At 36.2% G+C, this 26,618-nt stretch overlaps 3 protein-coding genes across 5 annotated transcripts in view; 1 reads left to right on the plus strand and 2 right to left on the minus strand.

The window, feature by feature from the left end:
- The window catches only part of LOC135696642 (2-(3-amino-3-carboxypropyl)histidine synthase subunit 2), a 13,241-nt gene extending 4,078 nt beyond the window's left edge, over window positions 1-9,163 (plus strand). For both annotated transcript variants that reach the window (XM_065216102.2, XM_065216103.2), the window contains 11 exons: window positions 44-161; window positions 1,009-1,082; window positions 1,250-1,317; window positions 2,558-2,616; window positions 4,110-4,220; window positions 4,722-4,774; window positions 6,048-6,100; window positions 7,396-7,442; window positions 7,700-7,766; window positions 8,214-8,288; window positions 8,500-9,163. In XM_065216102.2, the coding sequence (XP_065072174.2) occupies window positions 44-161; window positions 1,009-1,082; window positions 1,250-1,317; window positions 2,558-2,616; window positions 4,110-4,220; window positions 4,722-4,774; window positions 6,048-6,100; window positions 7,396-7,442; window positions 7,700-7,766; window positions 8,214-8,288; window positions 8,500-8,660 (886 nt within the window). In that variant the 3' untranslated portion in view covers window positions 8,661-9,163. The remainder of the gene's footprint in view (window positions 1-43; window positions 162-1,008; window positions 1,083-1,249; window positions 1,318-2,557; window positions 2,617-4,109; window positions 4,221-4,721; window positions 4,775-6,047; window positions 6,101-7,395; window positions 7,443-7,699; window positions 7,767-8,213; window positions 8,289-8,499) is intronic.
- Window positions 8,880-16,563, minus strand: LOC135696644 (microtubule-associated protein 1 light chain 3 alpha). Its single transcript, XM_065216106.2, has 4 exons — window positions 16,383-16,563; window positions 13,181-13,236; window positions 10,891-10,997; window positions 8,880-9,327 (listed from the first exon to the last, which is right to left on the minus strand). The coding sequence occupies exons 1-4, from the start codon at window positions 16,426-16,428 to the stop codon at window positions 9,168-9,170; spliced, it is 369 nt and encodes a 122-aa protein (XP_065072178.1). The 5' UTR covers window positions 16,429-16,563; the 3' UTR covers window positions 8,880-9,167.
- A 1,482-nt stretch (window positions 16,564-18,045) lies between these two features.
- On the minus strand, window positions 18,046-26,571 carry LOC135696640 (cholinesterase). 2 transcript variants are annotated; one of them, XM_065216100.2, is made up of 3 exons: window positions 26,163-26,571; window positions 20,472-20,722; window positions 18,046-20,116 (listed from the first exon to the last, which is right to left on the minus strand). In XM_065216100.2, the coding sequence occupies exons 1-3, from the start codon at window positions 26,266-26,268 to the stop codon at window positions 18,797-18,799; spliced, it is 1,677 nt and encodes a 558-aa protein (XP_065072172.2). In that variant the 5' UTR covers window positions 26,269-26,571; the 3' UTR covers window positions 18,046-18,796. The 2 variants fall into 2 exon arrangements, with proteins under 2 accessions (XP_065072172.2, XP_065072173.2); XM_065216101.2 differs by lacking the exon at window positions 26,163-26,571 and adding an exon at window positions 23,650-23,789.
- Between the last annotated feature and the right edge of the window lie 47 nt (window positions 26,572-26,618).

Below are 26,618 nucleotides of genomic sequence, written 5' to 3' on the forward strand. Positions count from 1 at the left end.
CTAAGTGCTAAGCAGAAATTAATGGAGTTATGTTACATCAAAGGTTTGGAAGGATGTTTATGCTGCCCAGTGAAACAAATTTGGAGGAATGCAGTATGTTGTATATTGGCAAGCAAAGCTTAACACTCACCAATCTAATGATGTCATACAATCGAAATACGGTAAGTTCACTGCAATTTTTCTCCTTACATGATAAATGCTCACCAAATTTTGCTGATGTCCCCCCTTAAAGTTACCCCCTCTTCAGGCTCGACACAACTATTATGTTTCCCCTTAAAGTTAAAGCGAAAAAATCAATCAGGCAAGTTAACACATTCAAGATTAACCTAACAAAATCTAAGTTATATCCTACCTGTTGTTGATCTTAATGCTGCAGTCGTCTCATTTATTGAAAGATTAAAGCGCTCACATCAGAGTTTGGCGCAGACAGAATATAATTGGAATAATTTAGATTGTATGGGAAAAAATTCAGAAAGACCAAGACGAGGGCATAATTTCACAACGAATGTTTATGATGTATTCAAAACTGAAATAATCATCTACTCTTGGAAATCAAGCCAAACGACGGTTAAGACACTGTCGAAGGTCTTAGAACAAGGAGCCCCCCATTCTCTCTATTCACCCAAAAAGTCGTTTTTGATGTAATGACACATATTCATTCTGAGCGAGCGTGCTTTATGCATCAACTATCTACATCGTTTGAAAATGGTAAAAGTAGAAAGGGCCAGAGCTGCAAACAATTTGCTAAAAGGTTTCATGTAACCAATCCAACTAGGTTTACTGAACGTTTTCAGATTTGATAGAGACATTGTAACCGAAAAAATATGTCATACAAGCAAAATCAAGTAAAACTTTATTCTAAACTTTCAAACTTAGGAATCACTGAGAGCCCAAATTAAATGTTTTCCATTTTCAGTCTCTTTACAAACAATCTATTTTGAACCTAAACAACGGGAGATTGAGGAAGCCTTCGCATCCTTTCTTTTATTTTCTGTTTTTCTGTTTCAGTTTTACACTTACGACCCAATAAAACGAGTTATGCAAAAGGAATCTTTAAATGTAAACAAAGCATTGATGAAGAGGTAAGATATTGCTGCTAGTTATGTCTTTTAAGTTATGTCTAGTGCAAGACTGGTGCAAGATATAAAACCTCGAAAATTTTTGCATAACACTTTGATGTAATCAGTAATTAGATTTACTCGTCAAGCCATGATGCTCACAAACATGCATTTGGTAAAATTGATTTCAGATATTTCCTGATGCAAAAGGCAAAGGAAGCTAAAACAGTTGGAATAGTTGCAGGTACTCTTGGAGTAGGTATGTTTTCAAAATTTTAATTACTTTGATTCATATTTCTTCTCTACAATATGACGTACAATCACTGCCAAATATACTTGGAACGCCCAGCTCTTTGCGCTGTGCTTTTCTATTTTTCATTTGTTTTCCCGAATACTTCTTCTTCCAGCCCCCTTTCCCTACATAAAAATGTTGATAGTTTAAATAAATATCATACAAGCCACAAGAAAATGCGTACTTCTTAACCTCTTTCTTTTTTCTCTAGCAATTCAACCTTTTTTCCTAGGGGGAGAGGGGGAAAAGGGGATGGCTGAATTTGCTTTTAAAGATTGACATTAGTGTTCCAAGACTTTTGGCGGTGATTGTACTTCATTCAAGTCCCTCTCTAACCAAAAAACTTGTTTTTCATTGTTAAGTGACGAAACCTATGATGCGTACAGTAAAACCTATTCGCAAAATTCAAATTATATCTTAAGTGAGAAAATTGAACAAAGACGAATCGATTTGGTTGCATTGCTACATCACAATGCTCAGCCTTCTTTCGCTGGGATTTTTTTCCTGCTTAAGAATTTTTTATTTGCTTCAAAACAACTTCTGAAAACATTACTGCGTCGCATCTCATTCCCAATTGTGACCTGTTGAGCTATTACTTGTGTTTTGAATTTGGCAAAGGCCTTTTGGCTTTTTCTTCAAGTATTTTTGCTTGAACTAACAAGTTTTTGTTTACTATATCCAGTATCGGAAAACAACTGACAAGTCCATGTCTATATTTCGAAATGTTTTTTCATATATGTTCTCGGACAAGGCAAAAGTGCACCACTGAATTGCTGAAAACGAATACGTGGCTTCGCATGAATCGCTTGAAATGGAGGTCATCTCAAAAACGAGGTCATTCGAAATAAATGTCACAGTGACACAAAAAAATAAAAATTGCCATTCTTCCTCTTTCTGTTCAGTTGTTGAAATTCAAGCGATTGTAACTGAAGACAATATAAAACTCTAGATCAGCAAGTTAAATCCCATTATATTAGCTAAATGAAGGGGATCGGAAGATTTGGCTGGAGGAGCACTTGCTTTGTCCTTGGAGTATACACCAAAAGCGTGAATTATCCTTTGTATTGCTAGAAGTACTCTTCAAAGTCTCTAAAATGACGTACAACTAGAAAACAATCAATTTGACTACCGATTTATCAATGTTTTATATTTTACATTGGCTTCCATTTTTCCAATGTTTTTAACTAAAATGATAATTATCTTTTAGCTGATTATATGTCAATTATTGAACGGTTGAAAAATCTCCTGAGAAAAAACGGAAAAAAGGTAAATGAATCTTTCGTTTGAAATGCAGTATGATGACTGTATGCTAATTGGATGACTCAACACGACGTTACTCAAGTTTCCTTCAGGTCATTTCATTTTGTTATTGGAATTCCTCCATTCATGCACCATCAATACTATGCATATTTCAAGTTGCCTTTTCTAGTACTAGGAGCAACCGTCTTATTTCTGTGGGTGTGACCTCAAATGGTACCAACACTCGACGAGAATAGACTGACTTTTTTACATCAATGTTAGTAAGGCAAGAGCCTTGGAATTTGATGGAAATAAGACCAGCTTTTACAGCATAACTCTGTTTCAGACAAACTTTTAAAAATATTAGAATAGTAAATATATAAAACATTTAACGGATTAAATCCACTTTTTGTGGATGAAAAATTTCCCATAAATGAATGCACATATAACTTAGGAACTCTCTATTTATATCTGCGGTTTTCGTCATCTTAGTGTCTCTAGACATTGTGCCAACTTTGAATAAAGAAAGAAAAGAATAATAAAACCACGCACATCTGCTATGATTGCTCCCCTGAGCAAGAGTACCGTGTTACAGTTAGCAGAAGTTCCTATTTTTTTATTTGCCTTTTGTCTAATCCTTTTTTCATTTTTTTGTTAATGAACTGTTTATTACCCAATATAATTATGAAAACATGTTTTTTGTATTCTTCTACTTGCAACAGTAACCTCACTTTAAAGGTAGTTACTATCGGCTAGCCTAATAACAAGTATACTAACTTATAAAATTTTAAACATATAAATAAAATTATTGGAGTTCATAGTATCTTTAGAAGGAGAGCAGTTCAGGGTTTGTCCAAGTCTTGTTACACATACAGAATATATAATAAGATATGCGAATAATTATTGCTGAAAGTTTTTTTTATCACAACATAACGGTGTTGGTAGTCTAGTTTTAATTCGTCACACATATCAATGAAAGAGTCACACGAGTTACCAAAAATACCAATGCAGCGGATGGACAGATTGACAAATTTAACTTCTTTGAACTTAGGGCGCAGTTCCTTTAGAAGGGAACAGTACTTCGCAGCTTTACGGGGAGTATTTTTATTTAGGTTACTCTCGAACCCAACAGGTTATTTGATGACATACAGACAGTTGAAAGCAGTTTTGATAAGCATGTCGGGACGGAACGAATCGCCAGTTATGATACACGGTTATAGAAAAGTGGAAATGTCAGCAATGAAAGGATGATGCAATGCAGTGCAGGGCAGAATCGTGCCTCCAAGTAAAACGCCCTTGATCAACTTATTTGCTACAACCTGCCAAGATGCGAAGAAGTGATGTAGGCTGAAGGCAGAACGAGCAATCTGGAGAAGAGCTCTGATTCCATTATTTCTTTCGAGACACAGCTTCATATTTTATAGACACTCAGCTTATTGTTTCCAATATAAAAATATGATTTTCATGTTAGTTGCTAGTTTGTTTTATTCACCATTGCATTATAAATTTTATTACCACAGTACTATGTATTCATGATGGGGAAACCAAACGTGGCGAAAATGGCGAATTTCATGGAAATAGACGTCTTTGTATTGGTTGCTTGCCCGGAAAACAGTTTAATAGACTCACAGGTATGGCCAGGCTAAGTTATCGTATGATCTCTTTGTCAGCCTTTTTTACACGTTAAGTACCTACCCAAGGATCAGCTCTCTATAGATGTTGATATGACAAGAGGTCTTTTCTACTCTCTTCTACTGCGAACTTTAGGTACAAACTTCAACCAAAAGTATATGATACGAAATTGTTTGTAATATATCTGTTGAATCTAATGTGTTCTAAGCTGTTTAATCTAGTAATTATCTGCTGAAGGATGCATTTATCAGCACAAACTCATCATTAGATACTCAAATAAAAATTTAATTATAATCTCTTTTGGACCAGATTTGCTTCTTAGCAGCTACCTTAAACAGAATATTTTTAGACAGTTCTTCAGACATTTTCTAATTGTGGATATGTTGTACAGCTTAATGTAACTAGAGGGTAATTATTGTTACAGCATGGTTTCAAATTAAATTAATTTTGCATTGGAAATCTCACAAGCTGTCTTTTTACCAGATGTATTTTCTCTACAGGAGTTTTATCGGCCAATTGTTACACCGTTTGAAATGGAAATTGCATGCTCTTGGTAAGACTGCTTCCTTTATGCATTTTTTCAATTTTGTGATTCTTGCACATTGCTTTTTCTTTTGATTCAAACCTTGCTTAAAAGAATGATTTTTTCATGCAATTCAAACCTAGGGTGAGACCGCAGAGGAAGAAATAAATATTTATCTTTTTACGAATATGGGTTAACCTGGGTAAATAGCAACTAGCGCAGTGCATACGTTTCTTCTTCTCTTCACCAGTGTGGAGGTAAAATGGCAGATTACATCAAGAAAGTATTTATTTTGAGGATTTAATATTTCTGGCCTTTGCACTTGAACAGAACATAAGGTTTTTAAATAGAAAAAATATCCTGTTTAAGGTAGCTGCTGGGAAGCAATTACGAATCAAGACTTGTTAGAGAAGTTCAATCAAAGAAAACCCACAATTCAATGGACTAAATAGGTCACCACAATAAACAAGGATGCCCTTATAACTTGTCAGAGCACATGTGATAAAAGTTGAACGAACCTAGTTCATCATGAATTAGATTAAGCATGAAATTTCTTTACCAGACCCTTCGGCTGGACTTTCTAAACTTGAGCTCAACCCAGGTTAGGCTGCTTTACATCATGAAACAGAAATCTTGGTTGAAGTGAAACAAGGATGAAAAATGTCATGCAAAGCAGAGCCTAGAAAACATTACGGTTTCACGGCTGTGAGCTGGAGTTTATCAATCAATGCAGTTATACGCTGAGTAATGAATTACAATGTAAAGCTTGGAGAGAATTGGAGGAATTTCCTGACAAATTTCAACCCTTTTATAAGGCACTTTTATTAAAAGAAGCAACAAAATTTTGAGGATGGCAAATCGGAAAGGATTTCATCTGGAGGAAGGTTAAGAAATTTTCTTAACTCTGGGGCAAAGAAGACTTTTAAATATCGAGAGACGGAGTTGTCAATAGAAAACCAACAAAAAGCAAGCCATCTATATTGGCAAGAGGAACATTGGATCTTTGACGCAACACTGAAAAGCATTCATGCTAATACTGTGCGATTTCTGCATCTCATTAAATTTAATTGTTTCCATCAAGTTTTTGCCGCACCACAAGCTTAAATTGAGCATATGTTTAAAATACACATTTAGGATTTTTCATCTTAATTGCCCATCTTACTTTCCTCTAAGATAACAAACTTATCTACCTTGTAACAAAAGAACAACACCATAGTTTACCCTTACAGTTAAAGAGTAGTTCTACTTTCAAAGATTTTAAATATTTATGTGATTTTTTGAATAAGAGCTTTTTACTTTGCAGTGGAAGAGAATGGACAGGTGAATACATAACAGATTTCAGAGAACTTCTACCAGGTGACTTTCTTCGAGTTTTCGTTATCCCCTTCGTATTTCTGTGCTTCTTATAATTTCACGATTATTTGAGAAAATGGTATTTGCTCGGGTATTTAATTTACTTTCTGTTTTTCTAGTTAGATCAGTCTGGTTTCATGCTTTTTCGCTCCATATTGATACGGTTACTGAATTTTCCAAATTAAAACTTGGACAAAGAACTTTTTCTGGAGTAATCATCATAATCTTAGAGAAAGCCTTGGCACTGTTGACTGCGATATTCTTATTTAGTTAAGCTTGGTTTCCTTGCAGTTAAAGAAAAAGAATTTATAACCTGATTCTACCATTACCTAAGTAATAGGAAGCAAGAGATCTGTCAAGTTTCAGTTTTGAAAATGAGTGAGTTTTTTTAAAAAGAAAGAAACATTTTTGGTCGTCATAAGCGGACCTTAACCAATGCATAACGAATCCTGACTGCCACACAACCAGAAGTAGGGTCCAGGGGCGCAACTCTAGAAACCTTTCTTTTGCCACGCCCTCTAGCTCTTCGGCAGAAGCCGGTGGGGGATATAGGGGGCTTTTTTCGCCATTCTATTCGGTTTTTATTGAGAAAGAATTTATAACAGTACATATTCATGAAATAAATTAATCTGGTGCACTTGCGCTGCGCGAATGATTGCAAAGTGCACAGCACTGTGGACCAGGAATGCAGAGGAAGGAATGCAGGCGTACAAGCAAGCGGAGCATCGTACTGTAACTGCAACCCCAAATATCATTCTCGAGTTACTCCGCTCCGACCGCTCCGATTGCAATTTGCTATAATGAAACTTTAACCTAAGGAATATTTTACTCCTCCAGGGCATTTCCAATCAATTCACAATGTGTCATAGTCGGAGAAAAGCTAACCTGCTATTTGTGTAGCCTTGCCAATAAATGTAACATCACTTGTATTTGTACGGATTCGCTGTTATCTACACATCTGATTATTTAATCGCTGTTTTCATGCTAACATGTCTTGTTAGGAAAGAGGGATTTTGCTAGGATTTGGAATAAAAATGAAAATTTGAATATACCAAGAAGTTTGTTGCAAAATGCGTGAGAATTCTGCTTTGATACATGTGAGGGTGAGAAAGGACCGAAATGTATGTGTCTTATGCAAAATATGTGTGACTTGGTAGGTCTGAAGCAATGCGCTAAGGTAGATGGCATTATATTCTATAATACATGACATCAAAAAAGGTGTATCTCCGATATATTTTTAAAATAGTAGGTGTAATCACGCCATTCAACTTGTGCAAACATTGTTTTCACCTCTATAGGTGCTGCATCTTTTGTTGATTTTGAAGACAAAGAGCAAATTGAGAAGGTACGTTCCATATATCCTTTTTCTTATCTTCTAGTAATGCCATCTATTCACATGAGATTTTCACTGCAGATTATACCAGTGAACGTGCTTATCATTTCAAGTCTCAAACCAAATATTTAAAGGCATTATGTCCCGTCAGATTAGACTCTCTATTATTACATTTAATTTTAAACAACAATCAAAATTTTGAGTTTCTTCTTAGCCGAAGAAAGCCATGTTTCCATTCCTTAAAGTTCTTATGCACGAATTTTCATTAGGAGGAAGAGCCAGAGTTTTCGCTGATTTCTGGAAGTTTGATACACAAAGCTGATCATTACAAGAAAGGTAAATAGTTTTTTAATTGAATAATTTTCTTTAAATTATTTTAGTATTCTTTTAAAATAAAAGCCAAAGTTTTCATAAATGGGTTGATTACTTAATAAAGTTTGCTTCCCTTAAAATTCACAATATAGAGATTGAATTTGTTAAGTGCTTTTGCAAAGAGGATTGCAAAACCATGAAAACATTATTGGCCATAAAAACAGCATTCTTTTATATGGAAAAGATATCACAGTTATGAAATTCCTCTGCTGTTGCATTCTATAAATTCCAACTAGTTTCTCTGGGTGAAGAAAAAAGAGTTGTAAAAACCTTTGATATTTAGATCAGTAATGTTCAGATATGAAATAGACAAGTTATTGATAGAATAACTAATAATATTATATGAAACATTGATTTTGATCAGACCAGATTGAGGCAGAAAGTGTATCAATGAATATTACTTTACCACAGAAAAAGGAAATTCAACTGATGTGGTTCTGAAAAACCAAGAAAATGCAGTTGCAATGTTTGGAGAAAATAGTTCAGGTAAATGTTTTGTTAGGTAGACTTTTTAGTTTTAGAGAAAGTTATAATGAATATTTATGCAAAAAAGCTAAATTTATTTAAAGAAATTTGCAAATAAATATAAAAACATTTGCAAGCTTTCTCTATCAATTCATGGTATACTGACTCTCATTGAACCATCTTTGAAATATTGGCGTTTATCAATAAAATGTGCTATTTTTTTGAATTACAGCTTCCTTCCTAAACACAAGAGCATGGAAAGGGCTGGAAAGGAAACTTGGAGAAACAGAAATAGTTGATGCCATTCAAGGGCGGACAGGCATTGCAATTCAGTATACTCATGAGACAAACACTTCAAACAGTTCAGATAGCAAAGATTTGTGTAACAACTGATCATTGGCTATAAATGTATTTCCTTGCAACAAGTTTTTCTCTTGGTAATTGCTCTTCATCTAGATATATAGGTCAAATGTTTAGTTAATAAATCTTGGTTCATTTTTCACATCTAGAGTTCAGATCTCAGACTTGGATTTAAAATAATTAAATATACTTTCCCAACTCATAAAAACAGAGTGGTTTGCACATTAGACATCAAGCAAATAAAACACAATATCAAAATGTTAATATTGTATCTAAAAACAACCTGCTACATAAGTATCGGTCTGAAAAAGTTCATGGAGTGATTCTAAATTGGCTCAAAGAATCAAAATACAATCAATGTGACTGCATGTTGGTGATGAGAATGTCTTATCCTATGTTGACTAGTTTGTGTAGATAATAAATATGTTTATATCACAACTTTCCTGGCACATATAGTATTTACTTGTCAGGTCAGACTAGCTCGGTACTTATATACACAAAAGAAAATCTACAAGTTCAGCACAGTGTGAGAGTTAGCAATCAGCCAAAAATTTCTTGTGATGCATAGACAATATATAAAAATCCATCATCATCTTTATCGTCTTTATAAACATCTCCAACCACTGTTGATGCACATGTCAAACTTTTTTGATTAACAAGCATAAACAATGACTGGGCTGATGACAGTTGTAACCGTTTTCTAAAAAAAAATATTTTGTCATCAAATACTTCATCTAATTATAAAACAAAATTTTTACTTTCCACTTCCTTTTTCACAACTACCAAATTCAGCACAATCTCTCTGTTCTCTTTAACTAAAAGGTATTTATTTCTTGGAACAACATATATTATCTTACAAAAACAGTCTTTGTAATAAGAAAATAGGTCGCTTGCAGCATTTCGCACTTCTTGATTACTTGCGCGAGTGATAGCTTGCTATAAGAAAAAAATTATATCGCCCTTATCAAGAGATATAAGGTACTGCTTTAAAAGGAACCTTGCGCAAGCTTGCGTGCTATAAACTGAACAGAAACTATGGAAATTGATGGAGGAACTGTTCCTATTCTTCTTTAAGATGATTCATTCTAATTCGTCTTTAAATTTCCAGAAAGTAATCATAGAATTGTCTTGCAATCATTTGAAGATATCTGGATTGAATAATTTCAATTTTTATAAACCCTATGGTCCATCGAAATATTGCTATGCGACATCACTGACTTAGGCGTTTACACGATGCCGGATAACTTCTGATCCTGTTGTGGCTAAAATATCAGCACCAAGCTTCACTTTTCAGAACAGAGCACGCTTGATAGCAAATTATAATCTGTTGTTGATCAGAGCACGTTAAGGATCCAGCACATAAGCAGAATTCTTACAGCATCTGGGAAGAGAATTGTGCGTAAATTTGGGCAAAGGTCTGGCAGAACAAGCACTTGGTTGGATAATTTTATCAATGATGCGAATCTGCAAGAAATGTTTCATAAATCTTTTTCTTGAGCCAAAGCTGTTTGTTGAGAAAAATCTGGTGTATCTGTACTTGTTCCGAAAGTGGTACGGCACCGTGTTAACGCGATCTACCCGAATAACTTTTTGATCTGGATCAAAAGTTATCTGCCACCGTGTAAGCGCAGCCTCAAGTATATTCTCTAGGATGATGGATATCATAGCGGATATTCATAAAGCGCCTATTGATTAGAGGAATTTCTGTACATTAGGGGATTTTACCTAATCAAAAGACTATTACAGTTATTGAGTGAATATCCCTTGATTGTGTGGCAAACTTACACTCCTTTGATTTGGAGAAAAACCCTTGATCCTCATATCGAGGGATGGGTGCCTTACTTTTCACAATATTTTGGCAATTGTAGAATACGCAGGGCTGTCATTGATAAATCTAGTATGGGAATACTTTGACACCTGGGAAACTGATAGATTGCCTTTAAATTTGGCCTGCTGCTTTAGAAATCTTTGAAACACATTTCGAACTGTAAAATTTTTCCCCATAAATTTTTCGTTTTGCACGAACGATGAGTAGCACAACCCAGACAATTTGGGCATGTGTGGATCGAACGCCTAATATTACAAAGACTGCACCAATGCCACTACTGTCTGTAATTCCAGGCGTAGGAATCACGAGGTGTGGTCACATCGAGTGGAAGGTCCTAAAACTACCTTCTGAAGCTAGGTAGAAAACAATACAATACACATGACCTTAGAAAGGTGCTGACAATTTACAGAATTGTAACAAAAGTTATGCGCAAACCTGATAATACTTGTCAAACTGCCCATTGTCATGTCAAATGGCACCAGGTACTTGATCTTATCAAGGACTGGCAAATTTCTCTCATTCTTGTACTTTTCAATGATTATCTGAAATAGAAGACGGAGCTTTAATATTAATTCCAATTGGCAGGTATTTACATGTGTCTTTTAATTAGGCATCGCCTAAGGTATATACGAGATATGAACAGGGGAGGGATTTGATAATACAGGCCTTTTTGTTAGAAACATCCCATATGCGTGGCCCAGCATTGGTGTGATTTCTCTTGCGCAAGTGATGGCTCCAAGTTAAGGTAACAAATGTCAATAATAAAAATTTAAAAATGCTAAAAGAGCCTGTATGTATTGCATGTAAAAACCATATAAGCCTGTTGTAAGGTACTTTGGTGTCAGGGGACATCAAATGAAAAAGAACTGTATAAATGATCTTTAACGACCTCAAGAATGTGCTTTGTTTATAAATATCCAATACAAATGTGCTTTGTTTATACATTTATGTACATCACAAAGGTCATATAGTCAATATTGCCAGATGATGGCAAAATGCTGCACCAAACCACTGAAACATTTGCAGTGGATTTGATATTCAAGTACATTTTTTCAATAAACCGGCTTTGATGTCTCTTTTTTGAGTAACAAAAGATGACTAGAAATTGTTTATTAAAGAAACATCTATTCCTCACAATTTACAGTTTTGCCCAGCTTGTGTGGTTGGATTGTACAAGTGCTGATGCGAATGATCATTGGTGATTGCAAGTGAACACTCATATCAAACTAAAAGGCCTAATGATATTGTTAAAAGAAAGAGTGTAGGGAAAAACCAAAGTAGAACAAGAAAAATAAAATAATAAGAGCCCAATAAATATCTGACATTTGGTATAAAGAGAAATTCTGTCGGAATTTATCCAGGGTTCTGTTAAAAATGATCAGGTGAAGATCCACAGGTTTTGTATAAATTTTACAATATAACTTTCCTATTTTATATGAAAGAAGTTTACTCTAAGTTTTTATACAATGGTAAGATTGGCAAACAAAATATAACCAACATGTTAGCTGCTAAGAGATGCTTAATCTTTATGTTCTATGTTTATTTCTCTTGGTAGGTTATATTTGGTGTTATGCTGCTGTGCTGTTTAATGATATGCTTGATCTAGAGTTCTGCTTGAACCAAATGCATATTTTTATCCTTGCACAAACCTTTCGAAACATTATACTTTTTCACAAATACTTTTTCAAGCAAGAAATAAATGTTTGAAACAGTTTTGTATAAACACTGTGCAAGGAACATAATTTTGTTAAACTGTTTGGAAGTTCGCAACAACCTAAAATATACAGAGGAATATTCACATTTAAAGCCATATTTTGCATTTTTAACTCCTAAGTGGATTGCACCTAAACACAAAATAGACCACCAGTAGAAGGGTCTGGAAATTTTCTCAAGCTACCTTTTATCAAAATTGTTTATCTAAGAAGACAAATACATACTCTCAAGTAAAAGGTTTGTGTGTGGAATCTATTTCATGATAGATAACAGGTTTGTGCAACGTGCCCAGCCCCTAAGCCAATCACAATTACTGCTCTTTATAATGCCGGCTAGCCTTATCAGAAGGTATTTCTTCAATCAACTGCCTGACTGTTGGCAGACTTTGTGTTAAGGAGTTAAAAGACATATATCTTTTGACTTGAATCAAACCAACAGGGTTAAAATTATTTTACGAAGTAAAAACAATATGACTTATTGAACAAATATTTACCCTAGCATAATGAACATAACTTGAAAAGCACAGATTTTCATTGTATCGTAATCTTTTGTTTGGTGGTAAAAGGTCATATGGTTGGTATTTCTACATCATTTTTCAATCCATTAGTAAAAAAACAATAAAACTTAATTGATTAAGTGAACTTTGAAACCTGCATCAATAGGTTAAATACTTTATTTTCATTCTTATCATGTACAGGGTTGTGTGTCAACATTTTAAAAACAGGCACCAAATTGCAAAATAGCTTTACAGGATTTCTTTGTTTGTGATTGTATTGCAAAGCTATTTCTCTAAGGAATTCATTCTATAGACAAAAAACCTTTAACACAAACCTAAAGTACAAGTCATTTCAAAACCTTTTTTAATCCTCGAATGCTGTTCTCAAATCAAATGTTTAGGAGTAGAATTTTGAGCTGATTAGCTATACAATTTCAAATAAATAGTCATAGATTTTTATTACATACTACAATTTTACTATTTTATGATAAAAAACAAAATGACAAACTTTCTTACTGGGATTTTATCTGGATATTGGGCCAAAATGGCTTCAGAGTCTTTTTTTCTTGCATCTACAAAGTAATAACAAGAAATCATTTACAAAATAGTGATCAAGCATACTTGGTACATACTTAAAGCAAGGCTTGGTATTAACAACAAAATCTTTAAACAAATATGCCTTACCATATTTAATTATTAAGATAGCAAAGTTGAATACTCCCTGTCACTTGTAGTTCATTTGTCACTCCTTTGAGTTTCATTTTCAGATAATGGCCAAAGGTGTGTAAAAATTTATAACCAGAGAGGAATCAAATCAAAAGTGAATTCTAACTGGCAAAATTGAGGGCTAGAAGAGCGAGCGGATGACAGAGAGTGATGCTAATGGATAGTTTGGCTGTGGAAATTGGGGTGTTGGTGTCAGAGCTCATACGTCGCACCCTGCTTGCTAGTCCTATTTAGTTAACACCAACAGCGGCACAGGGCCTCCAACCAAGGGGGTCAGGGGGCTACTTTTTGGCAAAACAATAAAGCCTTATCCAAGATTTTTTATGCTATCCAAGAATTTTTCCCTGGCACCTCCACTTTCCAACTTGTGCGGGAGCCAATGGCGGCATGACAACTAGAGGGAGGGAATATATCCCAAAGATGACTCAAACATTTGTATAGTTTCAGGCATTTGGGTGTTAAAATAATATGATTATGTATGGGACTTGCCTCATTAAGAGCCTCACACTGTCCCATTAAGACACTTAGCTTGAGTAGTCTTTAGCTATAAGTGCAACTGTCACAGTACAAATTTTTTGTTATAAGAAATGACAGTTGAACCCCGTTAATACGGCCACCAATGGGCCACCAGACAAGGAAGGGTCAAATTTTGAAGTTTGATTGGTAGAAATTAATAATAATATCCCAAGGAACTGTTCTCTTTAATAGACATCTGGAAATTTAGATAAAGTTATAAAAAGATATGTTAATAACTTGTCCAGAAACAAAACAAAACAGAAGTCCTAGGTTCTTGGGCCTTAATCACCAAATATGTTCATGATTTTGCAAAAAATCCCTTTAAATGTGGGCAATCACACCTGAAAGCAAGCGACTTTGATAATGAAAAGTTCTTTTGTAAAACGAATGAGATTATTGTGATTTCATTACAGATTTTCTAAATACAAATGGCCGTATTAACGGGGTGGAATTACAAAGAACCCTGCTGTTTGGGATCACAAAGTGTGGCCGCTGACCGTACTAAAAGGAGGCCGCATTGACAGGGTTTTTTTATGGGGCTATGTATGACAATTTTTCTGGGCCATAACGTAATAACGAGGTGGCCATATTAACGAAGTGGTCATAAGGCAGGTTCCACTGTATTTTATTAGAAAGTTGCACTCAGTTCTTCAAAAAGCTAACAAAGTTCAGGCTGGATCTATGAAACCTTAGAAAGTTGAAAAATTGAGATATTCAAAGTTTCAAAGGAAATTGTGGTGTAAAGAGTGAAATATTTCAAGAATACAGTAATGTGCTGAACAGGAAATTCATTAAGTGCAAGAAGTGTCTGTATAGAAATTGTTTCTCCCTTTAGGAAGTTTCACTAAACAAAAAATAAACCACATGAATATGATATATTTTTGGTCATTACAGTATTCTGTGAGACTACTGAGTTTTCTTTGTTGTTAAAGGGGTTAGTTTTTGGCTCTGTGATACACATTAAGAAAACTGTCTTGCAAAAGACAAGCAATGTTGTTTAAATTTGACTTCAAGAAGAAGGTAGAGCATTGCGGTGAGTTATATGAGGTGGTCAGCAATGAATTTTGAGATGAAGAACAAGGGTCTTGCCAATGCACAAGATGGTGGGCGTCCAAAACCATCATACTTGTCTTGTAGTAATGCAATATCATTTGAACAGTAATACACTAGTGTTACTGAAAGTTATTGAAATATGATGTGAAAGAAGTAATGAAAAGCTTGTAATTTCCATGTATTAGCATGGATGGTAAACATGGTTTGAAGTCAGAATGGCAAAACTTTGGCAGGCATTTGATGATAATTCCGATGATTATATTGAACCAGACAAAAAAGACGAAGTTGAAATTATTTGTTTATAGCTAAAATTGTATGGTTAATTTAGTTCTGTTTGTTGAATTTTCTTTGAATGACCAATTGCACTTGTTTGTTTGGTGTTCTTTGATCGTAAATGTTGTCAATCATTCTGAGTGACATTTGTAGTTACCAGGCTCTTTCATCTTTTAAGTAATTTTACTGTTCTGCTAGTTAGTCGGGTAGTCAGTCGTATTATAATATCTTACAGATATCTAGTTCTATACTGAAAATTATTGTCATAATAATATAATGGTTATGTATATATTTTGAGATAAGTTGTTGTTCTATGTTCTTTACAACTGTTATGGCGTTGAGGGTTTTTGAGAAATATAGCATATTTATAGCATTTCATCTTCTCCATCACTGCGCATGCTTTGTAACGTAAAACTTTCCAATTTTACATTAAGAAAGTGTTAAGAAAGTTTAAGTGCTGAAATTAGGAAATCGTTCAGAAAGTCTGAGGGCTGGGCTGAAAAAATTTTCTTATAAAAAAAATGTGTAATCCAGTTTTGCACCTCAATCGTTAGCGAAATTTCCATTTTGGCAAGATAATGGAAACCCAAAGAAGCTCAACATAGCTTTCATTGTAGTGCATTGTGAAGTTGATACCCTTAGTAATGGAATTTTTAATATCATGCAGTCAATGTTGAACACAAAAATAGTAAGCTTGAAGAAAACATTAGAGCACAAGGGTGAGAATTGTTGAAGAAAATGAAAGTACACCCTGCGTTGGTCAGGAAGTGGCTTTTATAGATTCAGTAGGTAATTTTTTGTCAATATTATAAAATCCTGAAATACATGACTTTTGCCTTGAAAAGCAAATACGACGAGACGATAGAAAGATGGTGTCACTTTGGATACAAAGTTATCACAGTCACATGATCGTGCAGCCGTCATTGCATCAATATTTGTAAAAATAAACATGACTATGGAAACTAACTTGAAAATTCGTGAAATTTTTAAAAAAAAATTTGCTGCCTCATGCTACAATTTGGCTGGGCGCAAAAAGCAGGATATGATTAGAATATACATTGTTTCATTAACTCTTGTGATCGAGTTTTCCGGCGGCTCGATCGAGTTGCGAGATAAGTTCTTGTCTGTAGCAACAAATAAATATACTTACGAAACGTTTTCTTGTCTTTAAATCGCATTGGTTGAGATGAGGACATTTTACTTGTTTAATTACGAGACAAATAGCTTTCTGGTAGTCCTTTTTGAATTCTTTTTTGCCAATCTCCACATCTAGCACTTCATTATCGCTCCACTTTTATGTCGTAAACAAATGGAATGGATTCTACTGAGAATGACGTAATCATCAGCCTCTCTTCAGAACCACCTTGGCAACATGACAAGCCAGGGCATGGGAAACCGAAAAACATCCATTTGCAAGAAGACTAAATAAGGTGCGTCTAGACCTGTCAAGAATCAATTTCAAAATGAGTGAATCTTTGAGAACGTTGGGATAATGTCAGGACTGCTAATGTTTTTTAAGGCTCTTGGCGGAACCAGAATTAATCCTGACTGCCATAGGCGTAAACTTAGGGGGGCTCTAGGGTTTCAGCCCCTCCTGACGTAAACCAAGGGGGGGCTGAGCCCCTCCTGGAAAATAAGGAAGCGCTTTTCCAATTTTTAGATTAGTTTGTTATATTATTGGTTTCACGCATAAGATTTGTTGCATTAGATAATTGCGTTTACAGCAAAATAAAGTATGAAATTATTTTGAACATAAGGTCAGATCCAACTCGAGGCCAATCCTTCAGAGAGGCTGGAAGCATCAGAGGAAATTTTTTGAGCCCCCCCTGAAAAAAATGCAAGTCTACGCCTATGCTGACTGCCACACGGATGAAAAAGGGGAAACGATTTTTTGTTTAACTGTCAAGTTCTCCAGAAACGCCCAAACATCTAGCGTAAACACTGTGTAAACAAACAATTGCATTCTTCCAAATTTTCTTTCAGGATGTTAAAGGGATATTATTGTCCTCTGTATATTTCGGGGAATTTTACTGGGGTCATTGTTGCGCTAGAGCTAACCTGAAGTTGCGTAAGGCACCATTTGGGGCGAATGTGCTGTTATCTACTCATTATCTCTTCTCTAGCTAGGCCTTTTTCGGAAAGTGGATTTTTGCAAGGGTTTGGAAAAAATTAAAAAATTAATAGCTCAAAACTCTATTGTAGAATGCTTGACAATCTGCTTTGAAATGTGTGAGGGTGAGAAAAGACCAAAATTTGTGTTCTCGTGCCATATGCTTGAGGCTTTGAAGGTCTGTAGCTATTTAAGTTTATAATGGACATGTATCCTTTTCTATCTGCCCCTTCAACAGATTTGGCAAAGGAGTGCACAGAATTCCTTAAATTATGGCAATTTCTATATTAGAACTGGGTCGCCCTTCAGTGCCTTAACAGGTAGTAAAACAGTTAGATAGTGTTTATTCCCTTATTCCCTAAGCATTGAGTCATATGGTAAATAGGGGGTATTTTGGTTTTAAAAATGAAATATCCACTTTGGGTAGTTTCCTTTTTAAAAATCTATTGTAATTTGTGGCTCATCGATTAAATTTTGAAGATTGAGCTACTTCATGTTGAATGGAGATCGGTCATCAATACGCAGTGAATACCCTAGACCTAGACTAGACGGTACTTCAACCAATCAAAATGCTCCTTTCCATGAGTAATATTTACTGTTAATCAGTTAAAACAATAGTCCTGTACGTTGAGAAATATGCAGCGTACAGCCTCAAAGTTGGTTCAAACTAGTCTCGCTTTGAGATCGATACAAACAGCAAATGTACAACTTTTCAAACGATTGCAAGAAAAAGACTGCACAAAATATTCTAAAATGAACTTTTACGCTATTTTACCAACTTTTACGATCTCGAAACAGTTTTTTGCGACGTCATCACTTAAAGAACTCTTTAGTCAATGGTACCCAATGGTAGTCTGAAGTCTTGAGGCGACATGTTGTACTTTTTGCATAAACTTAACAAGGGAAATCACAGCACCGCTTCTTATTAGTACCCCTTGTGAAAAATAGATCGATTGTTCTTTACATTCTAAACAATATGAACCAGAACATTTGTGTACTCGGAACGGTTCGCATGCTAAATTCCACCATTTGTTTCGATTTCTTGTTTTTTAAAGGCTTGGGTACGTTTTTTTGTAAACAAAATTTCCATGCGTTTGTGTACCTGGACCGTTTTGCATGCTAAATTCCACCATTCGTTTTGGGACCCTACTGTTTAAGTGATGATACGTTTTTGCATTACCGAAATTGCCATGTGTTTGAATATTCGGACCGAAATTCATAATGTTACCGAAACGCATATGACACCGGCATAGATGACTTTCTACACCAGCCAACGTATGCATTTTATGAAGATACGAAGTTTATGATCATAATTTTGACTGCATTGTTTTACTCGTTTAAGCGACAGATAAAAAAAACTGTATACAAATCACTAATATTTCTTAAAGCGACATGTTTACGCGAAATGAGCTTTGCCATGAAATATACAATTTTTAAAGAAGGGTTATGTTGAATCAAGGTATTATTGGCAACTCCAAAAGATTATAATTGTTCAAGATCTTTGCTGTTATCTTTGGAATCGCAGGAGCATTTGGTGAAATTTTGCTTTCTCTTTTCGTTGCATTTGTTAATGCTAATACCTTTGGTAGAACACTGTGCCATAATGTCATTCTTCTCGGGTTGTAATTGTGTTTTCTTGTATTTGTGACATTTATTTCAAGATAGCTCTTCTTATCTAAATCAAATATAGGCCATTTGCTCTCAGGAACACCATATTTTACAAAGTCTGTCCACATCTTCATCATTTTCCGACTAAAATTGGCATCCGATTCAGTGTATTTTGCGACCAACCAATCACCAGAGGAAAAAAATGGCCTACCAAACACAAAACCCAGCTCTATGCTATGTGCAATGCCCAGTGAAGGAACTCGTAAGTGCTCCGGTAAGTATGTGAAGTCATAAACATACACCCGTTTTCCTGCTTTTGACCAGTCACCAGCCATTTTGATAATTCCCTCTTTGAAATAAAAATCAGCTAGAAAGTCACTGCAAGACATCATGAGGCTCCAGTTCTCTGGATTCAGAAACTTGCGGTACTCAAAAGAAGCTATCTCTCCAATTATATTCGCACTTTTTTTATACCGCCATTTCAACGTCCCTGTAATGTACTGTTTATAAGCAGCTTGGTTCCACTCGATTTTTGGCAAAAAGATTGTCCCTTCGTCCTTGTTGAAACCTATCAAAAGCTCCACATCTGGTACTGGCAACTTGCCCTTTTTACCCTGATGCCAAGGCAGGGCTGTAATCACTTTACCATCCACAGTCGGTGCAGTAAGCGGATAAAATGTTGATGGCATTGGTTTCAACAGCAATCTTGTTGCAGGTGTGCCGCGTAAGCATGTCGCTATGTGCGTCTCTCTGCATCCAAAACTTGCCGCAAACCCTGCAGCTATGCTGCGATTCTGACGCTCATAAACAGCCCAGGGACTCAATGCAGATGCACTCTCGGCTATTGCCCGAGTAAACAGCCCTTTAGTCAAGGGTGACAGCAGGAGTAACGACACGCTACTGGCTCCTGCACTTTCTCCAAATACTGTGACTTTGCTTGGATCGCCACCAAAAGCGGAAATGTGTGCTTTGACCCATTTTAAAGCGAGAATCTGGTCCTGCAGCCCGTAGTTCCCCAATAACTCTGAGTCGGGCAAACTGAAGAACCCAAAGATGCCCAAACGGTAGTTAATAGTTACTACCAAAACGTCATACAGGGCTGTCAGCATTTCTCCATTATAATCACTCCCCGATCCAGTTCTGTAGCCACCACCATGAATGAAAACCTTGAAATAAAGGCATAAGCTCATGAAATACTAAACCGAGGGACACAATCTCATAAACATTGACAACAATGACTATTTTATTCTAATGCTCTGTTTTTGCTTTACAAAAACCTTTTTTGTTTAGCAATGATGCTAGGTAGAGAGGTATTTGTTGTGTTAATTCTAACCCCCTTCGCCTTAAAGGTGTAGGCAATGGATTTGAATCTTGTATAGCATCAAGGATGCCTTTTCAAGAAACAATCTTTTGCGTAGGAATACACTGGCAGAAGAGAAAGATTTGATGTCTTAATGGAATCCGTACCCAGAATTTTTTCAATCTACAAAACTGTCGTTTTAAGCTATTTTTACCACTCACCATGACGCTCATTCTGGCTGTTTTTCCCTTTCGTACTCTGAAAATGTTGAGGTACAAACAATCTTCCTCTCCTTTAACGGTAGTAAAACTTGGATTGGTCTGTAAACAACTCTTTTTCTTACCAATCAGCGTTTTTTTCCAAGGTTGTACCATCTTGGGCGGGACGAATCTCAAATCTCCAACAGGCGGCCTAGCAAAGGGCACACCCCAAAAGGTGTCAACAAGACTGCCATTTATACTCTTTGTAATACCTACCAAAGAAAAGGGCTCATTTCATTGGATGCAATAGGTCAGTCTTATTCAATTACAGCTCCTAACAGAGGCGATATCAAACACCTTTTCGTTTGGAAACACCTTTCGGGGGGGGGGAGGGGGGGCTAAGTAGAACTATCCTAGCATATCAACTCAATAGGATGACGTACACCTCAATAGTTGCTGTTGTTGAAGTCACTTAATGTACACGTTGAAGTATGCGATAGAAATTAGATTTGAATTGAATGACTTTAGAGAAGACATGAAATTAGGATGAATCGAAGTTGTAATCTAAACTAGAATTTACGTTATGATTGATCGATGTTTTACAGTCCTCTGTTGGAATTAGAAATGGAGCCTAAACAATAAATCGTTGTCTTTCTTATCCTGTTTCTGTAGTACTGAACTTGAGTCACCAGCATATAGCAATTTTGCTTAAAAAGCAATCTTTTACATAAAATGATTTTCCACAGCAAAAAAACAAATTTCTGTAGTGTTTATTCTTTTAGCCCTAGTGAAACTTCTTTTTCCAAGGCAACAACAATCCTTGCCAAAAATAGTTGAAACGCCTTCCCAATGCAGCATGCAAGTAAACAAAGCAAGTCTAAAAACTACTTTACCAAAATAGCAATGCCGCTTCCAAAATTTCGACCCCCTCCCCCGTACAATGTTAATTTATTTTCTCAATACTTTCATACAGCTTTTAGTTAAAAAATATTTATCTTCAGCGTCAAAACAGCCAAATTGAGCAACATTGTAATGGTGGGGGTAGGGGGGGGGGGAGGGATTTTTCAAAAAAGCTTCAGCTTTGTGCAAGTGTTCCAACAATTTTGGCAAGGATTGAAGCTTTTTCAGACTGCCATAGGAGTTGCGGGGTAAAATTTTGGGGAAAGTAATATGTTTTCATTCAATTGGTTGAGTTGGTGGCTTTTCAGATTTGAATTAAATTGGGTATTGATACGACACAGGGCCTCCACACGGACGATATCACGTGACAATTGCATCATTACGCTGTGATTGCATCAGCTTCTGTAAACATGTGTTATACCTTAAGGTATATAAGAAGTGGCTTTTATAGTTAGATTCAGTCTTGCCGTATGATTTTCGAACTCAGTGTGTCTTGTCGTTAGCTTAAAGGATTGTTTTTTGCCGTTACTTTGCCCTCCTTAGCTGTTTAAAATATTTTTAGTCTTATGCCGTGAACTGATCAATTAGAAGAAGTGTAAAACATTAGAGAATTGGAAAACAGTTTTTGTCGTATTTATCGCGTACGTTTCTGCGAACGATCTACGAACTGACATTTGTAAAACCCTCTTTTTAAGTGGTTTTACACTCTGCATTTCATATTGTATCCAAATTTGGGGTAGGGTTTTTGGAAAATTTATAAATTTAGGGTATGTTTCCGTTTTTCAAAATGGCACATCCCCGTCCTCTGTCCATTTAAGTCAAGCCTCCACCCCTCTCCACTTCCTGGGCTCAGATGACAAAGCAAGGGGTCCAATGAAAAGTAAGAGTTCTATATCAAATAATTTTATCAGCTGTAAGCCATTGCAATCCAAAGAAAGATAAATATTTTCATTTACAATTGGCCTAGCATTGAGAACTAGCCTTTTGTTGCCGATTGGATACGTAAAAATACGTCTATTGAGTATTTCAACCAATTTGAAATTTAAATGGCCAGCGAAATACGTCGGGTGTAATCTACTTTCAATCATAAACCGATTGAGCGTAAAGAAGGATTTGATGCAAGAAAACCAAACTTTCCTATTTTGACATGACGTGAGTTCTCTCTACGATAGTAAAAGTTTTGCTGAATATTGGAAATTTTGGGTTCTTTATGGGAAAGTTTTGGAATATGGATCTTTTCGGGTTTTGAAGGCACGGATAGATAAACGTTTTGTCTTGCCTTTGGTAAAATTTTCATTTATGCTGCATTTTGTGCTGATATTTTTTCGCGAGTATTTTTACTGCCGCTTTGAAAGAGTTTGGAAGCTTTATTCGATTCTAGAATCTGTTTACAAAATATTTCTCTTTCTTTCTTATGCTTTCGTTTTTACAAAGCATAGTTTATAGAAAAACAACTAAAAACAACTTTTCCATGCAATATTTTTCCATTGAATTTGTTCAGAGTCAAGAAAAGTTTGTTCTTCTGCTTATTTGTTCTTTTTGTAACTTGCTGATTACGCCGTTCTCAAAACAGAGAAACGTTATGGTCTTAAGGCGCAAAAAAGTTGATGACAGGATATGAGTTGTCAAGTTGACTAGCAGCATCGTAGCAACAAAACAACAACAAGCCTGCATGCAGCATCTCCTGTTTCCATGATTCAATTTCATGGCGTTTTTGCCAAATATATTCAAATGATTTGATTAGATATCATATTGTATTGACCTTCTTGTAAAAAGTGTATTATGTGAACAAATGAATCTGATTTGGATACGAATCAAAAAGGCCTCCTTCATTTCATACCATATTGAAACCGTATTCGTGCTAACTCCGTTTATGCAACAAGTCAATGTGCCATTATTTCGTTCTTCAATATTCTTTTAGAGTGACCATTTGCTATGATACATCGACATTTTGCATAATATTCGATCTATTCTTGAGATTTCTGCTCTGTGTTGACGAATCTCTATGGCAACACTTTTTTAAACACATAAGTTTTCCGTGTGCAACAATGTATTTGTTTTGCACAATTCAATATTTCTCACTGCAAAGTCTGCATTTACGCAAGCAGATGTTCCGTTTGCTTGTGGCTACACTCCTTCAGACCTGTTTTATTTTATTCCTAACATGCTCAGGAAAACCTTTTCTCCTGAAACACCGATTGAGCTTCCTTCTTCTCATAGTGCTGTAGATCAAAACATGATATATAATCTAACAGTGTAAATTGGGCCTGGATATTTGAATTTTAACCAAGAAACATACCATCAATGATCTAACTGTTTCTCTGACTGGAGAATATTGCAAAATGTGCAAATAGAGAAGATGAGAAGATAATTGTGGTTTTCCAGTTTTGAGTTGCCGCCCTTTCACATATCTAAACTCAAATTTTGGATGGATTCGCTATTTCAGGTCTCATCTCAGAGTCAGTGGCGAAGCCAAAGGTCCTGCTTGTCCTGCCGGGCAGGACCATGAATTTCCAAAGATAACAATTTTTAAAATGTTAAAAATTGATTCACTTTATGAAATCATTATATGCCTGATTCAAAGGCATTTCTTGTCTTATTCTACATTTATACTTTGTGGCTGTGCCTTTTTTCAATTTTGAGACACAGGGTGACTGAAATAGAATTTCGAGTATCCCGTTCGTAAATTGATATCGTCAAAAATTTAGCCCTGTGGTCAGTCCTGCCCAATACTCGTAGGCAGGACTAAACCCTATGTTTGGTCCTGCCCAACAATAGGCAAATGCCTCGTAGCCCTGTTTTTGGTCCTGCCTCACAATAGAAGAAAACAATGGCACTCCTGCCCTTCAGAAATGGCAGGACCTCAGGTCCTGCTCTTTCATGAAGGCAGGACCTAGACTTTTGGAGCCCTATGTTTCGGTATAATTTGTTGATTTTTTGCGCCGTGGTCAAAGGTCACAAAGAATTTTCACTCAGGCCATAGTCAGGCTTAACTATTTTGATATCATGGATAAAACTAACTGTAACGAAGACATCATGATTCTGCTGCTGAAGAAGTTTTTGCTGCTAGAAGCTTCGGTCCTACACTGTCGTCAATTGATTTATACAAGAATCGATCGTTTCAAGACGAGTGGTACTTATCGAAATCAACTTGTTTAGGGTCGTTCTGTTGGTCCTATTTACTGTTAAAGTCGGGAATATCACAGACATCGCGAGAAACCTGATATGCATATAGTTTTCTCTCAGACTGCAGAGAGCGAAGGAAGTCATATTCAAAGGCCTATTTTAAAAAGTAGAAAAAGTTTGCCGCCGCTGCCGAGAGAGAGTCTTCTTTTTTTTGTACCAGGAAAGTCGAGATCGAGGGGAGATGGAGTGTTCATGACAGAAAAAGGGCTTCCTTAAATTTAATTTCAGCAGTTCGTCCTACTGCCTTAAACAGGAACTACCATACAATCCAGAGGTCCCGATGAAAAGGACGCTTTGAAAAGGATGGAAAGGAAAACAATGGTAATTACTGGGAGCTTTTGTACTCGGTGACTCAGAATGTGTTGTACTGGCAAAATGTCAGGGGTCTCCTCTGATATTCAAAACAAATTGATTCAACACCCTATCTACCGTTTATCAGACATATCCATGTTGTGACAAAATATTTTTACTTTTTTAAATAATTCGAATCAATTATGTTTTCAGTATGTATTACAACTGTATATGCCTATCTGTACAAGAAATTTCTTTTTAGTCCATGATTTCAAAATTTTCAATCAATGAAAACATTTTAAATCTAACTTATTTTAGAAAGAATTTTTGTGATGCTCTTTTGACTTTTTCAATGTAAGGCAGGAGGAACTTGAAAGGATCCGAACCTTCATCCCCTTTTTTCCAAAATGTGGCAGTGAAAAATGTTTTACCGCAATCTTGATTTCAACATATCCAGAAGGGCGTTTCCCCCTTTTCCGAGGGTCTCTAGGGCGTGGCTTCACGCGATTTTTCTGGGGGCTATGCCCCCAGACCCCCTTTGAGCAGGACCACCTGCTCTTGGTTAGCTTCGCCACTGCTCAGAGTCATCTGCCTTTAAAAAAGGACTGACTAGTAACTTTGTTGACATTCTGTAGATGTTTGTCTCGTGAGAACAATTTTGATTCGTTGCAATGGTTTTCTATGCCCATTTGAATTATTCCATTTTCGTACTTGACGTCTCAACTGACCCTTGCCTGGCTGGATTAGTTTCCAATTTACACAGAAGCAGTAGTTTGCGGCAAGTCTTTGAGGCTATCCTCTTGACTGGTAATTCGAGGATCTGACATGTCTATACAGTGTAGCAAGATGACGCAAATGAGTTTGAGTTAAAAAGATATTATGTTACGTTACAAGGCTTTTAGTTGGACTAGATATCGACACGACCCCTAGCCTGAGATCAGGCTCTCGGGGCGGAGGTGGCAGGAGCGGAAGAGGGAAAAGGAGATTAAATCCTTCCTACTTTCTTTTTCTTATTTTCTATTTTTCCCGGTCTCCGTCCGATCCTGGTCTCAGGCTACACGATCCCTTAATAATCTCCAAAATGCCCTTAAAGCAATTCAACAAATTGTATTGTTTTTAACTTTTGCCATGTTGTTAAGCCTTCCCTAAAACTTTCTAGGACCTCAATCCACAATATGCTTTTCGGTCTGTGGTCTACAACAAAAACCGCTAAGGTTTTGTCCAAGTGGGCCTGCAGAGATCATAAACATGTACTGTGAAGTTTAACTGGACTGCCCTAGCAAATTTCACTTCGGCTTTCAGGCGTACGTTTGCATAAATTTCTAAAATACTTACCGAGAACGCTTCCAAGACCCTCAATCTCCACAACAATGCATTGAATTATCACCGCCAATTCCAGTGCCAAGAGAGCAATCACAAGTGACCTCTTGGTTGTGCACATCTTGAAGGTGTACACTGAAACGCTCTGTTGAATGAATGCATCCAACTGTCATCTAGTAGGAGATCTAGTAGGAATTGGCCTGTGACGTGACGCAAGGAATCGGTCTGTGACGCAATCTGTCTCTAGCACACCGCATTCGTGGCGGTGACGACTTGCTTGAGCTTGCAAAATGCGGAGGCAATATTCAAACAAAATAACTACAGTTTAATCCTGTGCCAGTATCTTGAAACATGAATGATTAGCCAACAACTATTCAGAGTGTTTAAGAAGGAAGAACCGCAGGATAGGCTGTCCGCCGGATTCTGTGAATCTTGCAATGAGTGTTGTTATGAAAAATATACAGGAACAAA

The sequence above is a fragment of the Rhopilema esculentum genome, chromosome 18 (assembly GCF_057945365.1).
Source record: "Rhopilema esculentum isolate cy_ngs chromosome 18, ASM5794536v1, whole genome shotgun sequence".
Lineage (NCBI taxonomy): Eukaryota > Metazoa > Cnidaria > Scyphozoa > Rhizostomeae > Rhizostomatidae > Rhopilema > Rhopilema esculentum.

Coding starts and splice junctions, on each gene's coding strand:
- LOC135696644 (XM_065216106.2), bottom strand. CDS start 16,428: ATGTCCTCATCTCAACCAATGCGATTTAAAGACAAGAAAACGTTTC. Junction 13,237..16,382: donor TAAAGACAAGAAAACGTTTC/GTAAGTATATTT, acceptor ATTACTTTGTAG/ATGCAAGAAAAAAAGACTCT. Junction 9,328..10,890: donor AGTTTGACAAGTATTATCAG/GTTTGCGCATAA, acceptor ATTTTTTTTTAG/AAAACGGTTACAACTGTCAT.
- LOC135696640 (XM_065216100.2), bottom strand. CDS start 26,268: ATGTGCACAACCAAGAGGTCACTTGTGATTGCTCTCTTGGCACTGGAA. Junction 20,723..26,162: donor GGGTCTTGGAAGCGTTCTCG/GTAAGTATTTTA, acceptor TTTCTTTGGTAG/GTATTACAAAGAGTATAAAT. Junction 20,117..20,471: donor CAGCCAGAATGAGCGTCATG/GTGAGTGGTAAA, acceptor CTTTATTTCAAG/GTTTTCATTCATGGTGGTGG.